The 17,447-nt window shown below is 41.4% G+C and overlaps 1 protein-coding gene and 1 long non-coding RNA gene across 2 annotated transcripts; both read right to left on the reverse strand.

Moving 5' to 3' along the window:
- Positions 1-7,902: 7,902 nt before the first annotated feature.
- LOC114567671 (gastrula zinc finger protein XlCGF57.1-like) lies at positions 7,903-9,533 on the reverse strand (the record flags this gene model as incomplete). The annotated part of the gene is made up of 2 exons (XM_028596781.1): positions 7,903-8,727; positions 9,289-9,533. Coding segments are annotated over 2 exons (702 nt in total), but the record flags the coding sequence as incomplete, so codon positions are not given.
- A 431-nt stretch (positions 9,534-9,964) lies between these two features.
- LOC114567675 (uncharacterized) lies at positions 9,965-13,475 on the reverse strand. Its single transcript, XR_003694210.1, has 3 exons — positions 13,370-13,475; positions 13,182-13,260; positions 9,965-10,006 (listed from the first exon to the last, which is right to left on the reverse strand). It is a non-coding gene; the product is annotated as an uncharacterized LOC114567675 (long non-coding RNA).
- Positions 13,476-17,447: the final 3,972 nt, after the last annotated feature.

A 17,447-nucleotide genomic window follows, 5' to 3' on the forward strand; every position in this document is an offset into this window, starting at 1 on the left:
AGTATAAGAATTTTAAAGAAAGAGCAGTTAAAAATAGGTTATTTAAAGAAAGGCAACATTAAAAAGATATGTCTTCAGCCTGGATTTAAAAGAACTGAGAGTTGCAGCGGACCTACTGGTTTCTGGGAGTTTGTTCCAGATATGTGGAGCATAAAAACTGAACGCTGCTTCCCCCTGTTTAGTTCTGACTCTGGGGACAACAAGTAGACCTGTCCCAGACCACCTGAGAGGTCTGGGGGGGTCATTGTGTAGTAGACCTGTCCCAGACCACCTGAGAGGTCTGGGTGGGTCCTAGTGTAGTAGACCTGTCCCAGACCACCTGAGAGGTCTGGGTGGGTCCTAGTGTAGTAGCAGATTTAGATGCAATGTTAGACCCAGGTGAAAAAAGCTTCTGGGGGGTTGTTTGGCTCGAGGTCATGGTTCAAAGTAGCCTCGTGAGATCGTCCTGATCTGGCGAGCTCCAGTTCTCCACTCGCAGATCAGTCTCGCATCTTGAGATGGAGAAGGGTTAGGGTTAGGGGTTAACCAGTATTTCCACCCCTTCCCAAAAGTTCTCCAACGGAAAGTTCCCAGATGGATATGCCGAGCAAATGCGAAGCGATCCATCTGGCGGAGTCAGGTTAGGTTCAAAGGACCTTAGGGTGAAATTACTCCGAACCATCACTTTAAGGGTTAATTTCAACCAAACCAGAGTGGTGATTGTTTCAAAAGTGGGAAGATGAACCAAGACGGCTTTTGATAGTTTTATTGTGTTTCTGTTCACTTTGAATGCAGTGTGTTTTACGATGATAGAAGTCCTGATTATTTACATGGAGTCTGGTGGGTTTGGCGAAGGCCCGTTAAAGAGCGAAGATTACAATAGATCTTATGAACAAATGCTTATTTCCATACGTCCTATCGTCATATCGTTGCTGAGAGAAGAGATCCCAGGAAGGAGAGAAAGATCAACTGAAGGTTTAATGACCAAACCTGCTCTGTGTAGCCGAAGCTGAGGGTTGTAAACAGCGTCCAGTAGCTCCCGTTGTCGCTCGTTCTCCTCTTTTGAACGACAAAGTTCCTCCTCGTACTCTGCTATCGTTCTTTCAAACAGCCCAAATATCTCTTCAGCAGCCGCAGTTAGTCGCTGCTCCACCAACGCTCTCAGCATCTGGACTTTACACATTTTACCTCTTTCTCTACACAACAAAGATACTCTGCTAACACTCCTTTCTGCTAGATGCCATCTTGTTCAAAGTGTGAAGTCAGCCGCAGTGAAGACTACAGCTTCCGGTGCAGATTAGTAGCTGAACTTCAAAATAAAGGTCCGGAAGTGTTCCAGATTTCCTATGAAAAACACGCAGGAATATAAATGATTTTAAAACTGAAGAATTTGAAATTGAATAAATACAAATTCTTTATTAAATTTTCAGAGCTCTGAGAAACCAATGAACCAAATTAAAGATGTTGGTAGTTTGTTTCTCTTTCCTTTTAATGTGTCAAACAGAAGATACAAGTTTTGTGTGTAATTTCATCTGAAGGTGAACATTTACTTATTTTTTTTCGGCCATCTGTAACTCACAACAGTCAATGCACTGATAACAAGCAACATACAAAACAAAACATTGTTGCTTTTACTTCCACAAACAAAGAGAAAACAAAAAAAAACAATACCAATGAAAAAAGAAATGTATATACACAGTATTTATATATGTAACCACACTCAGTCACACTTGTATGACTGGTTGGATAATAATAATCGATAATTATTTATTATTTTTTTAATATTTATTTTTATATATATGCATTGATATCAAAACCTAGAGACTTTCAAACATCAACATGTCATTTATTAATATGTATTTGTGTCAAAATGACATAGAAACATCTTTTTGTATTCTATTTTGCCTGGAAACCCTTCCAACACGCTTGTGTGTTGCGATAAAAATAGCCGTTGGTTCTACTTCTAGCATGCACGCGTTTTCGAAAACGTGCGCGTCACGCAGGCAGCATGCAAGCTCTAACCTGTTAACATAGGAGCCAAAATAAAAACGGACACGCCACGCAGCGGACACACTTGCACGACGCAGGCAGTGTGTAGCCAGCCCACCGCTGGGTCTAACGTTAGAGGTCCGCCGACTGGTTGAAGCCGGGTCTAACCGTTCCTCCTCATTCCCTCCGACAACGTCACCCGAGCTGCGTCAGGAGGCTCTCCTCTCAGCGAGCTTCGACACAGATTACTGCCCCACTGAAGCATATTGTCACTAAACAACTAACAACAATCAGCATTTCGTTGTGTACCCATCAAATGACCACGGCAAACAGTCCAATGGCCTTTCTATCCATTTTATTTCTATGCGAGGACACCACGAAGACTCCAGACACTGTTGATATTCACTCCATGCTGATTTATTTGTTACATTTTAACAAACAAAACGAGCTGCCTCAGACACATCAACTGACCACCGGCGATAGTCACTCAAATAGACAACTGAATCTAACTCTAACCTAGGTCCTTGTGACCCAGACAATAACTACTAACATTCATGCTAGTCAACAGATGGTTTACTTCAAATTATTTCACTTTATTTCAACCTGGAGGCTACTCAGCATGTCCGGTCATATCAAACCATTATATTTCTTTACTTTATTAGCTTTACTGTGGCCTAATTAGTGGCATAGGAGACATACATGTCAAAAGAGTTTTTATAGTTTTATACAGATCATAATATGTCCATCTCAGCGTTGCTTCAAAGAGAAAACTCCTCCTCTCCCTGACAGGAAACACCTTGCTAGGCTAACTTCCCGATGCTACCTCCATCACATCTCCCTTGTTTAAACTAAAGATAGATTCAACCTACACTTCCTGTCTCCCTGACACAGAGAGAAAAGTCTCCTCTCAGAGACTGCTGGGCATAAATTGTGCTTAAACATGATACACAAAATTAAAACATGACCCCAATGTGTATTGAATAAACTCCCATATTGACACATGATTAATAGTGAATCTTGCTAAACATACGTTACTTAGAAAGAAGTGAATATATGTGTGGGCCCTATAAGGTGGTTACGTTTGTCTGATTTCTTGATTATAACTGATGATATGACAGACAAAACTATATATATATATATATATATATATATATATATATATATATATATACACACACACACATATACATATACATATATATATATATATATATATATATATATATATATATATATATATATATATATACACACACACATATATATAACCATTTCCTCCTTTTCACATCCAATATCCAACTTAATATAATAAATATAGCCTTGCAGTATGAAGATATTTCTCAAAACAGACACGCAGGCCTGTTTGAACGTCAACAGTAACGTTAACTGAAAACATTAACGTCACCACTCATTTTACACACAGTTCGGCAACAAACTAAACGCTGGGGGGGGGTTTAATGTTGGTTTTAGCATTAAAAGCGTTTTAAACAGTAACGTTAATACAGTGTGTCGGGGGAATACAGCCGGACGTCACCGCAACGTTAGCTAACGTTAGCTTCTCGTCTCATCTGGGGTCTGACAAACAGTAAATTCATCAGAGTCAGGGTGCCCGACGCTATTTTCCAATAAACTGTACGGGACCTGCGGTTTTCATGTTCCACTTATTCAGCCTCAGAGGGGAGAGAGAGAGCGGCTGAGATCAGTAGAGCAGACGGCTCTGCAGGGCCGTAAATAATTACGACTTTATGACATTTCATAAACAGCTGACTGAGCGGCGGTACGCTGATCTTGCGAAATGTGACACGTTTGCGCAATGACGCATTTTTACTCTCTTGCTTTTAACTCTCCTTGATTCCTAGTTATTTTCTTTTTTTTACCAACATTGTTCCTTTGTTGTTTTATTCTAGGTTACATTATTAATTCCTTCTTTGCCTATTTATATTCATGGTACCTCGCACATACGATTATGTATTTTTAAGGCATATTGTGTCTGCCTTCCCTGTTCTACCTGTAAAGCACTTTGGGTCAACTGTTGTTCGTTTAAATGTGCTATACAAATAAAATGACTTGACTTGCGCAATCTAAATCATGCGGCGCCAGAGTGCATTTGACCGGCATATGTCAGACTGACCTGCCGGTCGCCGGTCATGGCCGAGCACGTGAAATTTGGCCAATTCCGGTCACTGGCCGGTCAATCGGTGCATCTCTAATTAAAAATATTTGAAAAATATCAAAATGTCATAACAAGACATACAAAACATTTGCAATAATGCATAGAACAACATAATGAAGTGCAATTAATGGTCATAAGCTACATTCACACCGCAAGTCCACCATACTGTAGCTTCTGTAGCTTCTTTAACTTCTGCTAGCTGTCCCCCGTCAGACCCCGAGCAGCCGGGCGAGTGGGTGACTGTCCGAGGGAAGCGTAGCGTTAGCGTTAGAGGGAAGCGTCCAGACCAGGGAGTGCACATGATGACGGTCGCTCTAAACCGGAGCATCTTCGCCTCTCTAACAGGTTCTCCCTACTCAGTGATACACCCGCTGAGAAGCCAATTCTGGTTATTGGGAACTCTATACTGCGATATGTGAAGCCGGCGGCCCCGGCGGCTACAGTACCGACGGTCATATGTGTCCCCGGGGCCAGAGCGGGCGATATAGAAACCCATCTAGAGCTGCTGGCTAAAAAGAACCGTAAATACAGTAAGATCATACTTCACGTAGGGGGTAATGGTCGTAAATCGGAGATCACTAAATTGAATGTTGAGTCACTTTGTGCATACGCAAAGACTATGTCGGACTCAGTAGTTTTCTCTGGACCCCTGCCAAACCTGACCAATGATGAAATGTACAGCCGTACGTCATCCTTCCACCGCTGGTTGTCGGGGGGGTGTCCAGCTAACGATGTGGGCTATGTGAATAACTGGGGGGCGTTCTGGGGAAAGCCTGGTCTGATGGAGAGAGACGGCATTCATCCCACCTGGGACGGAGCTGCTCTGATATCAAAAAATCTGACCGAGTTTATTAGACATAAACCATGACAACCCAAGTTTGATATTAGTAATCAGGGGTGCAGTGCAATACACCCCCCGGTGCTTCCGTTGGAGCAGTCACCCACTCATAGTCTAATAAGCACGGTGTCTGTTCCCCGGATCAGATCGGTTAAATCAAAGGTAAACAAAAGATGCGCTATACTTAACAACCTAATTGGAATTAAAACGACTGCAACGATAGAACAAAATAGGAAAATTAGATGTGGACTATTAAATATTAGATCTCTGTCTTCTAAAACATTATTGGTTAACGAGTTGATATCAGATAATAACATTGATTTATTTTGTCTTACTGAAACCTGGCTGGGCCATGAAGACTATGTTAGTCTAAATGAAGCCACTCCTCCCAGTCATATTAATACTCAAATTCCTAGAGGCTCAGGCAGAGGAGGGGGAGTTGCAGGCATCTTTGATGCAAGCCTGTTAATTACTCCTAAACCTAAACTAAATTATAACTCCTTTGAAAGTCTTGTTCTTCATCTTCAACATCCAAAATGGAAAACATTACAGCCAATTATATTTGTTGTTATTTACAGGGCTCCAGGTCCGTATTCAGAATTTTTATCTGAATTCTCAGAGTTTTTATCATGTTTAGTCCTTAAATCAGACCAAGTACTTATTGTAGGTGATTTTAATATCCATGTGGACGTTGACAATGATAGCCTTAGTACTGCTTTCAACTCATTACTGGATTCAATCGGTTTCAGTCAGAGTGTGCACAAAGGCGACCTTTTGTTTTAACCACACCCTCGACCTTGTGCTGGCATATGGTATTGAAATTGAGGATTTAATAATATTTCCGCAGAATTCGGTATTGTCAGATCACTCTTTAATCACTTTCGAATTCTTACTACCTGACTATATTAAATTAGATAAAAGCTTCTACACCAGATGCCTATCTGACAGTGCTATAGCTAAATTTAAAGAAGATATTCCAACAGCATTCGACTCTATGTCATGCCTTAACATAACAGAGGACCTCTATGTTAACCTCAGTCCCTCTCAAATTGATACATTTGTAGACGGTGCTACGACTTGCCTACGGACGACCTTAGACTCTGTTGCTCCCCTGAAAAAGAAGATGATGAAGCAAAGGAAATTAGCACCTTGGTATAACTCCCAAACTCGCAAATTAAAACAAATCTCTTGACACTTCGAATGTAAGTGGCGTTCCACCAAAGTGGAGGAATCCCGTTTGGATTGGCAAGAAAGTCTGAAAACCTATAGGAAGGCCCTAAGAAAGGCCAGATCAGACTATTACTCATCACTAATAGAAGAAAATAAGAACAACCCAAGGTTTCTTTTCAGCACTGTAGCCAGGCTGACAGATAGTCACAGCTCTACTGAGCCATCTATTCCTCTAGCTCTGAGTAGTGATGACTTCATGAGCTTCTTTAATGATAAAATTACAACAATTAGAGATAAAATTCATCACCTTTTGCCCTCAACTTCTAACGGTTCACCTTTAAACGCAGAGTCGCTAGAAATAACGACTAGTCTCGACATATACTTAGACTGCTTTTATCCTATAGACCTACAACAATTAATGTTAAAGATATCCTCAGCAAAGCCATCTACCTGTCTCTTAGACCCCATCCCAACGAGATTACTCAAAGAAGCGTTACCCGTGGTAAACACTTCATTACTAGATATGATCAATATGTCCTTATTAACAGGTTATGTACCGCAGTCATTTAAAGTATCTGTGATAAAACCTCTTCTGAAAAAACCCACCCTAGATCCTGAGGTCTTAGCAAACTATAAACCTATATCTAACCTTCCCTTTCTATCCAAGATCCTTGAGAAGGTAGTTGCTAATCACTTATGTGATTTTCTACATAGCAATAGTTTATTTGATGACTTTCAATCATGATTTAGAAAGCATCATAGCACAGAGACGGCACTGGTGAAAATTACTAACGACCTTTTAACTGCTGCAGACAAAGGACTTGTCTCCATACTTGTTTTACTAGATCTTAGTGCTGCATTTGACACTATTGACCATTCAATCCTGTTACAGAGATTGGAACACTTGGTTGGCATTAAGGGAGTTGTTCTGGGCTGGTTTAAGTCCTATTTCTCTGATCGATCTCAATTTGTAAATGTTAATGATAAATCCTCCAAGTTTGCTAAAGTTAGCCATGGGGTTCCTCAAGGCTCAGTGCTTGGACCAATTCTATTCTCCTTATATAAGCTTCCTCTAGGCAATATTATTAGGAAACACTCAATTAACTTTCACTGTTATGCGGATGACACCCAATTATACTTGTCAATCAAACCAGACGAAACCAGTCAGCTAGCTAAATTCCAAGCATGCATTAAAGATATAAAATCCTGGATGACCTATAATTTTCTGATGTTAAACCCTAACAAAACTGAAGTTATTGTGCTGGGACCTAAACACCTTAGAACCTCATTATCTAAAGACATAGCTACTCTGGATGGTGTTGTCCTGGCCTCCAGCACTACTGTCAAAAATTTAGGAGTTATTTTTTTTTGGGAATTGAGGACTGCGAGATTGCAGTGAACATGCCGTTTTTTAGGTCGGGTAGAATCTATCTCTCTGTTGACTCTCGTTCAGATTTTTTCGACTGGAAGTAGAAGGGCGTGACTTCTAGTGCTGCTCCCTCTTAGTCATTTAGTCGACTAATCTGTGGTTTTGGTCTTAGTCAACTTAGATCTCTTTAGTCCATTAGTCATGTCTGATGCTTTTTTTCATGCTGAATGACTTATTTCCAAGAAACGTACGAGCACATCTCTGGTAAACACAAGAATTAAAGTGGTGCTTTTGCATGACTCTTAGCGGAGAAACTCAGATTTACAGATCTGTCGATTGAATCAACTAATCGATTAGTCGATAGAACTGAATGATTGTTAGTCGACTAAGAATTTCTTTAATCGAGCACAGCCCTAGTGACTTCGGCCACTTGTTCGTGACCTCCTACTTCTGAATGTATCAACTGGAACACTCTGAAGCGTATACTGCCCCAATCTGTACCGGAAGAGGCGCAGCACCGATGCTGCTAACACTGGCATTACGCCAACGATGCCTACGGTGCTTAAAAAAAAATGGGCATCGTCTGTGTTTTGTCATTTTAGAACCGGAAGGTATCGGTAGTATTGGTTCTCGTGATATCCCTAGTCACCAGTCTCAGGTTCAGAAGGGTCTCCAGTCTCTGGTTGTAAAAGTGGATGTTGATGTGAGTTCCTGGTTGGCTCTGGTCCTCCACATCTCCATCAGCTTCTGTTTCAAGCAAATCTTTTGTTACAAACACTGCAGCTGAATCTTTTCTCTCCTGTGTGGACTACCATGTGTGAACGTAAACTTCCACTCTCTGTACAAGATTTCTTACAGACTGAGCAGCTGAAAGGCTTTTCTCCTGTGTGGATTCTCATGTGTCTCTGTAAATATCCACTCTGTGTAAAAGATTTCTTACAAACTGAGCAGCTAAAAGGCTTCTCTCCTGTGTGAGTCATCATGTGTTTCTTCAGGTTTCCACCTTCAGTGAAAGCTCTACCACACTCAGAGCAGCTAAAAGGTTTCTCTCCTGTGTGAGTTCTCATGTGTGACCGTAAATTTTCACTCTGTGTAAAAGATTTCTTACAAACTGAGCAGCTAAAAGGCTTCTCTCCTGTGTGGATTTTCATGTGTCTCTTCAGATTTCCCCTTTGGCCAAATCTCCTCCCACACTCAGAGCAGCTGAATGTTTTCTTACATCTTGAATCATGTTTCAGAGAGTTTAAAGCTGACTGAGGTTCTCTGGTCTCCTTCCAATCAGCACTGTCATCAGTCTCAGGATCAGAAGAGTCTCCAGTCTGGTCTTCAGTCTCTGGTTGTAAAAGTGGATGTGAGTTCCTGGCTGGTTCTGGTCCTCCACAGTCCTCTCCATCAGCTTCTGTTTCCATGTGTTGAGTTTGTCTCTGATGAAGCTGTGAGGACTGAGCTTCCTCTTCATCATCTTCACTCTTCACAGGGACAGGAGTGAATGGGAACTTGGTGATATCAGCCTCCTCCAGCCCTTGAAGCTGCTCTCCCTCCTCACTGATACACAGTTCCTCCTGTTCCTCTTTAATGTGTGTCTCAGGTTCAGAAGACTCTCCAGTCTGGTCTTTAGTCTCTGGTTGTAAAAGTGGATGTGAGTTCCTGGCTGGTTCTGGTCCTCCACAGTCCTCTCCATCAGCTTCTGTTACCATCTGACCAACACATTTATGTGTTTTGACATGAGAACGCCGGGAAAATCTTTTGTTACAAACACTGCAGCTGAATCTTTTCTCTCCTGTGTGGACTGTCATGTGTGACCGTAAACTTCCTCTCTGTGTAAAATATTTCTTACAGACTGAGCAGCTGAAAGGCTTTTCTCCTGTGTGAGTTCTCATGTGTTTCTTCAGGGTTCCACTATCAGAGAAAGCTTTACCACACTCAGAGCAGCTGAAAGGCTTCTCTCCTGTGTGGATTCTCATGTGTCTCTTCAGGTGTGCCTTGGTGCCAAATTTTCTCCCACACTCAGAGCAGCTGAATGGTTTCTTACATGTTGAATCATGTTTCAGAGAGTTTAAAGCTGACTGAGGTTCTCTGGTCTCCTTCCAATCAGCACTGTCATCAGTCTCAGGATCAGAAGAGTCTCCAGTCTGGTCTTTAGTCTCTGGTTGTAAAAGTGGATGTGAGTTTCTGGCTGGTTCTGGTCCTCCACAGTCCTCTCCATCAGCTTCTGTTTCCATGTGTTGAGTTTGTCTCTGATGAAGCTGTGAGGACTGAGCTTCCTCTTCATCATCTTCACTCTTCACAGGGACAGGAGTGAATGGGAACTTGGTGATATCAGCCTCCTCCAGCCCTTGAAGCTGCTCTCCCTCCTGACTGAAACACAGTTCCTCCTGTTCCTCTTTAATGTGTGGGGGGGGCTCTGGCTCCTGCTGGTCCACACTGGAGCTACACTCCTGCTGCTCAGGGGGAACCTCTTCTTCAACCACCAACAGCTGCTCAACATCTGCAGGAAACACACAGACAGAGAGACGTTAACACAGACACAGAGAGACAGCATTAACAGTACAGAGTCTCTTTTCAAATCTCTTTACGTGGTAAAAAAAACCCTGGTATTTCATGTTTCTGCATTCTAACTTTCAGCCCGAGTGCTGTAAAGACTGACAATTAATGTTCTGGTCTGGTTTGAGTCCTACTTAAAGAACAAGGACTACTTTGTGTCTATAGATAAACATCAGCAGACAAATATAAAATGCAGAGTTCCCCAAGGCTCCATTCTGGGGCCTCTACATGCTTCCTCTGGCTCAGATAACAGAAGACACTTGCACTGATTATTTGTAGAGATGCACCGATTGACTGGCTGGTCAGTCTGACATATGCCGATTTTATGCCGGTCAAATGCTGTAAATAAATAACTCTGTAAATGCTACGTGGGATAGAACGCTCTTACTGGGTGAGCTAGAGGCTGCCCCTAATTACATTATCTTAATGCAGTGTAACTACTGTAGCATGTAAATAGTGCACATAAAAACAAACGTGAGCAAGGGCGTTCAACATTCGCTATTATATCGAATCAACAGCCACGTCCAACCTAGATAGCAGGTGAAGAATACGAACAACAAAATCACCAGCTAACAATGAACTAACAACATAAGTTATAGACTTGCAGTTCTCAAGGACGCACACACGCAATCTCCGCTGGCTAGTTATCCCTCGGACAGCAAGTCTCTTTTTCCTTTCGCCCTTTTCCGCCGGGTGGCCCGCGTGCCTGCTCACGGTGTGAAGCGCATGTCCGCGCTATTCTCCGACATGCACACTGTTACCTCACACACACACACACACACACACACACACACACACACACACACACACACACACACACACCCCCCCGGCACCGCCCTTCCACTCACGTCACGTTTTTTTAAATCCCCTACAGCGCGAAACAAGTCCTGCAATGCGGCGCAGAAGAGCTTGTATGTAATCAGAGGACAAATGGCTCCTTAGTTTCGAAATAGTTTGGGTACAAGCCAGGTGATCGCGTTTAAAATAAAGTCGTTTGTCTAGCGTTAGAAGCTCATTAGAAACATTGCCGGGGCTCATTTGAGAAAATGACAGCTCCGAAGAGACGCCGCTTTAGTTTGAGTGTAGTGCTAACAGTAATAAAGAAAGATGATAATCATCATCACCTTATCGGTTACCACTGAAATGCAAATGTAATGTGTTTCCAAATATAAGCCCATCTTATGCGGAATATTGCCTAATAGACTGCAACAGGATACAACCAATGGATAAAACAGGCACCTTCAGAATGCGTAAAACAGGCGATTATGAAAATTATTTCACTTCACAGAAAAAAATATTGGAATGAGATGGCTAATAGGGGTGGGATCGGGCCGAATTTTTCTGTCCGAGTCCGGCCCGCGTCCGACACCGTTCAAATCTAATTTTTTCTTATACTAATGACACAGACTATGTGCGTTTGTGTGGAAAGCTTTTATTAAGCAACTGTAAGGAAGGCACTCAGAAATGTCAACAGATGAGGTCATCAGCACAGTGAGGTCATCAGCACAGTGAGGTCATCAGCACAGTGAGGTCATCAGCACAGTGAGGTCATCAGCACAGTGAGGTCATCAGCACAGTGAGGTCATCAGCACAGTGAGCGTGCACACGGGGCAACAAGCGCACGTTAACACAGGCACACACAAGAGGCCCAATCATATAATTGAAATAAAATTAACATACAGTATGCCTATAGACAACTATGTGGAAATACTTCCACACAGTAGACTTTCCTTCATTTTCGGTGGCCAACTTCTTCTTAACATTTTCCATCGTTGCGCTCTGAGCGCTCAATGCGCTGCGGCATGCAGTCTGCCTGATATGCACGTGTTTCTGTTAGATTAATATTTTTAAATTTATTTTAATCACAAAAACGAACATTTGCATCAAGTGAAACAGGTCCATTACATAATAAACTGTTTAAAATTTTAAATGTCCAATGCCTTAGGCTACCGCGCCGATGTGATCGCCCGAGCCCGGCCTGAACCCGGCCATCATTTCTAAATATCCGTCCGAACCCGGCCCGGCCCGCCGGGTAGGCCTACCGTCGGGCTCGGGTCGGGTATCCCAGCCTTAATGGCTAACTGTAGTAGCGTTTATTCCAATATCTATAATTGCCTAATTTAAAGATATTATTTTATTTATTATTTTTAATAATTTTGACCGGTTAACGTTGAAACAGTCAACCACCGGTCAAACGGTCATCGGTTAACATCCCTACTTTCTCTTAGCCCCTCCCTCAATATTTACGCTCTAACATGTGTCGCCAGCAGCAGACTGAGCAGTGTCTGGTGTGCGACAGTAATAATGATCCGTGCGGAAACACCGTCCGTCAGCATATAACGTTGGTAACACTGATTTAACGAAGCTTTGAGGCAAGTCATTTTGCATCGAGGATTTTTTGTAATCGAATTATTTGAGTTAATCGAGGAATCGTTTCAGCCAGGGAAGACATCCTCATGTGGTACCCTTCCTGCAGGCTCATCCTGACATGACCCTCCAACATGATAAGTTAAACACAATCTTAGCCTCAAGCATAGAGTATGCCGTGACATGTTAATAAACGAAAAAGCAACCACACTGCCGGTTGCGGCGTCACGCTCATCGTCCACACATGCTGTAGCTACAATGCTCCTAGTAAAAAAAGTTAGTCTGAAGCCCTGCATGCACACATGCGCGTCTTTTAAAAGACATACATTGTATCAGTGGAATACTCCCTTTTACCAGCCATGGAAACAACTTCTATATACTGTACATGTATACACACATAGCTTCTATATACATGTATGCACACATAGCTTCTATATACATGTATACACACATAGCTTCTATATACATGTATACACACATAGCTTCTATATACATGTATACACACACAGCTTCTATATACATGTATACACACATAGCTTCTATATACATGTATACACACATAGCTTCTATATCCATGTATACACACATAGCTTCTATATACATGTATACACACATAAGTTCTACATATTTCAGATGTAAACAGCTTGTATATCCATGTATAGACACATAGCATCTATATACATGTATACACACACATAGCTTGTATATATATATTTCTATATATATATATTGGAGATGTAAACGTGTCCCACCTGTCCCCTGGTCCGCTGACAGCTTCCTCTCAGACTTCATGTTAAAGTTCCTCGCGGCTCTGCTCCTCTTCTCCCCGACCTGTTTCAGGAAATACAACAACAACACGTTAGCTTAGCAGGAGCTAGCTGCTAGCGGCTAACCTTAGCTTTAGCACCGACTCCCTGCGACATTAAAAAAGAAAACCAACCTGCTCTGTGTAGCTTCGTTTCAGCTTTTAAAACCACATCCAGCAGTTTGGGACCTTTCTCTCTTCTTAAGAAACTAAACACCGGCGCCTTTTACTCCGCCGTCCTCATCACGATGTGACACACAAACAGTTAACGTTAGTTCCGGAGACGGACGCTATTACCGGTCGTACCAACAACTTCCGGGTAGATGTTTGTTTACTAATGTAACCGCGGGTTTCTTCTGTTGTCTAGACTCAGGTTTGACTATAAAATAAAGAAACACGGGCGTCCAATGTCGGAACAGAGACGGCACTGCACGTCTCACTTTATTCAACCACAACACAGGCAATACTACTCTTTATCCACTTCCGCTTTTCACAATAAATGCTATGTGGTTTACTGTAACTTCCTCTTAACCATCCTGTTGTTCTTAGGTCAAATTTGACCCGTTTTCAAAGTTTCTGTATCAGAAATATAGGTTACTTAAATGTGTGCAAGATGCATGCACTAAGTTACTTACTTGTTCAATATATGCATCTTGCACACTACTTTGCACTATTACCTTTTGCACTTTACATCCCACTCCATGTGTACTTGTCTTGATATTATGTGTTATTTGTATATTATATTGATATGTGCCTATATGTATATTGTTGTCTCTATTGTACAGTATGTGTAAAACCAAATTGCCTCAAAAATAACATGGATGGTTCCACGCTTTTTGCAAATAAAATAGATTGGATCATAACTCTCTCTCTCTCTCTCTCTCTCTCTATTCAACTTTATAGCATTTGAAAATAAATTTAAATGGTTTCAAAACAGTTTCCTGACTAAACGTTGACATATACCAGTCTGTGATCCACTCCACAACCTCTGATTTTAATTGTTAGTCAAAATAATTCATAATATGTGCTTTTTTTAAACTCAGAAAGTAGGTATAAGTTAATATTAATGAGGTTTATTGACCATGAATTCCAGAAATAAGTGTAACACTAGTGGTAATAAGGTTGGAATGAAGTTGGCTAAGAAGATGTAACACAGAATGGGGAGATAATTTATACTTTACAGACAAAATAGAAGGAGGACAACACAAGGGTTAACCTTCAACTGAATTAAAATACCTTACACTTAAACATTTCAGCTCTTCTGTGTTTAAATAAGTAATGTTACAGCTCTAACGCTGCTAGAATCAGATATCTAGTTAAAATAAAGTGGAGGAGTCGAGGAGGCAATTTAAGCAACATGAGATCCAGTGCGGGAGTTTAAAGTTAACTCAAAGAAAGCAGGAAAGTGAGGCACAGAAACTATCCCGTAAATGAACTGTAATTCTCATCAGACTTCACTCCTACTCCGTGGTTGTTTCCTGTTTGTTCTAAAACACACAGCAGCCATTCAAAACCATGAGACTACCCCAGCTGATTACAGACATTAAGACAATTACTTTTTTTCTATTCAAAGTTCTCTGAAATGTCCGTGTTTAAATATGTAAATGAGGCATTACCTAACGCTAACTTTTGGGTGAATTTAGGAGAAATCTACAGACACAAATAGATAAAGTTGTAGACAGTAATGTTCTTTCTACCAGTCTGAAAGGATGTTGTGGAAGAGAAATAGATTGGAAAATGATCCCACATGTTTTTATGTTCTAAAAAAGGGTCTTCTTTAACAGAAAGATCAACCTCCTTAGAAATCCTAAACATTATGCTGTCACTAAGAATAATAATCTGAGCCTGTCAGCTACAAAACGAGCACTTTTGTGAAGGTAAATACTAGCTGGCTCTATTAACTTACATTGTATTATTTATTTTATTTATTTCAGGTTTATTTAACAGGGACAATGCACACTAATAATACATAAAGAAAATGTACAGTGTGCCAGAATTAGCCAAAAGGCTACTTTACATCTGCTGTCCCTGGACAGATTGTACGATGTCACACCTACAAAGATAAAAGGATTATAAAAGTACATATAAGTTTAGTCCAGTACAAGTAAAATTGACTATCAATGTAAAAAGAAATAATCAAGCATATAAACAAAAATAGTTGATCAATATCAACAACACACACACACCAACAACCTCATAGGCATAGCACAAGTGATACAAACACAAACCGGCAGGACAGGAAAGACAAGATAGCAGCAAGATTTTGTAACTACTTGTTATGTTGACAGTCCTGATTACCGGTTAGCCACTTCCTTAAGTTACATTTAAAAGAAACATAAGTTTTAAAATTCCTAATGTGAGTAGGAATGAGGTTCCACTCACGAGCAGCCCTTACTGAAAAAGCTGTTTGACCGAATACACTTTTCCTCAGCGGTATAATGCAGTCACCTCTTGTTGCACTCCTTGTGGATCTGTGAGCATTTGGTACTGCGTTTATAAACTGGCTCAATACATGTGGAGCCAGTCCATGTAGAATTTTGTACATAAGACAGAGATCCGTATATCTAATCAAATTTTCGAAACTTAAAAGGTTGTATTTTTTTAAAACATGACAATGATGATAGTGTATGGGTTTCCTATCAAGTACTTTAAGAGTTTCTTTTATATAAAGAGAGTAGTGGTTTGAGAGAAGTGTTGCTTACTTGTGACCAGGTTGTCAAACAGTACGTGATATGGGATAAAATCATAGAATACATAAACATCATTGCAGCCTTTGTGGTAGCTTGATTCACCGCTGCTGACTGCATCCATCTCGCTTAATACTGGACCAATGTCAAAGATTGTTGCTCCCATCAGTCATGTACTTAGGTTTGTTTCTAACTTTTGAACGTGTATAGAAACTAGTGCAAACTACTCACAAAAAGCAGAGCTTTAGCTCAACAGTCATGTGATCATGTGCACCTTCAGATTTGGCCTGTTGTTGAATCTTTTCCCACATTGAGAGCAGTTATATTTCATACCACCGACTGAGACAGACTTGTCTGGTTGTAGTAGTGGATGTGGATGTGAGTTCCTGGCTGGTTCTGGTCCTCCACAGTCCTCTCCATCAGCTTCTGATTCTGTGTCTTCAGCTGCCTCTCTGTTCTCCTCAGTTTGACTCAGAAGGCCGAAACACTGATGGTTCCTGAGCGGTTTGTACCAGGTGAAACTTTGGTCACAAACGCTGCAGCTGAACAGAATCTTCTTTTTGGTGGTGGAGTTACCGAGCTAATGCTAACTAACACCGGCCGGCTGGCTGGTTCTGCTGTGCTTTTGTGCTGCATCGGTTACAGAGAATGAGCTGAACAGCGGGCTGGCTCCAACGTTTGAGGTCCGCTGACCCGTTGTAGCCGGGTAATTCCCTCCGACAACGTCACCCGAGCTGCGTCAGGAGGCTCTCCTCCCAGCGAGCTTCGACACTGTTTACGGCACCACTGACACATATTGTCACTGGACAACTAACAATTGCCATTTTGTTGTGTACCCATCAAATGACCACGGCAAACAGTCCAATGGCCTTTCTATCCATTTTATTTCTACATGACACCATGAAGACTCCAGACACTGTTGATATTCACTCCATGCTGATTTATTTGTTACATTTTAACAAACTGAGCTGCCTCGGACACGTCAACTGACCACCGGTGATAGTCGAATAGACAACTGAATCTAAGTTTCATATGACTCTCTTCTTATACAGCGTCAAAGGACCTTAATCATTTTGGTGTCAGTGATCATATTACCTTGGAATATAGCAATGCACAAGTGAGTTTTTATAGTTTTATACAGATCATAAGAGAAAACTCCTCCTCTCCCTGACAGGAAACACCTTACTAGGCTAACTTCCCGATGCTACCTCCCTCACATCTCCCTTTTTAAAGGAAAGATAGCTTTCAACCACTTCCTGTCTCCCTGACACAGAGAGAAAAGTCTCCTCTCAGAGAATGCTGGGCCTAAATTTAGCTTAAAGTGCCCATATTATGAATGTGTGTTATTTTGTGTCTCTGGTGCTTCCACACGCATACAAACTTTGAAAAAAAATCCATCCATGCTGTTTTGAGTGAGATACGGTTTCTGAATGTGTCCTGCCTTCAGTCTCCTAGTCAGCCGTTCAAAATCTGCATGGCTTTCTACGTCACTAGCCGAGACGAGGGGCCTAGTGGGCTAACCGTTA

Source organism: Perca flavescens, chromosome 14 (genome assembly GCF_004354835.1).
Source record: "Perca flavescens isolate YP-PL-M2 chromosome 14, PFLA_1.0, whole genome shotgun sequence".
In the NCBI taxonomy this organism is placed as follows: Eukaryota; Metazoa; Chordata; class Actinopteri; order Perciformes; family Percidae; genus Perca; species Perca flavescens.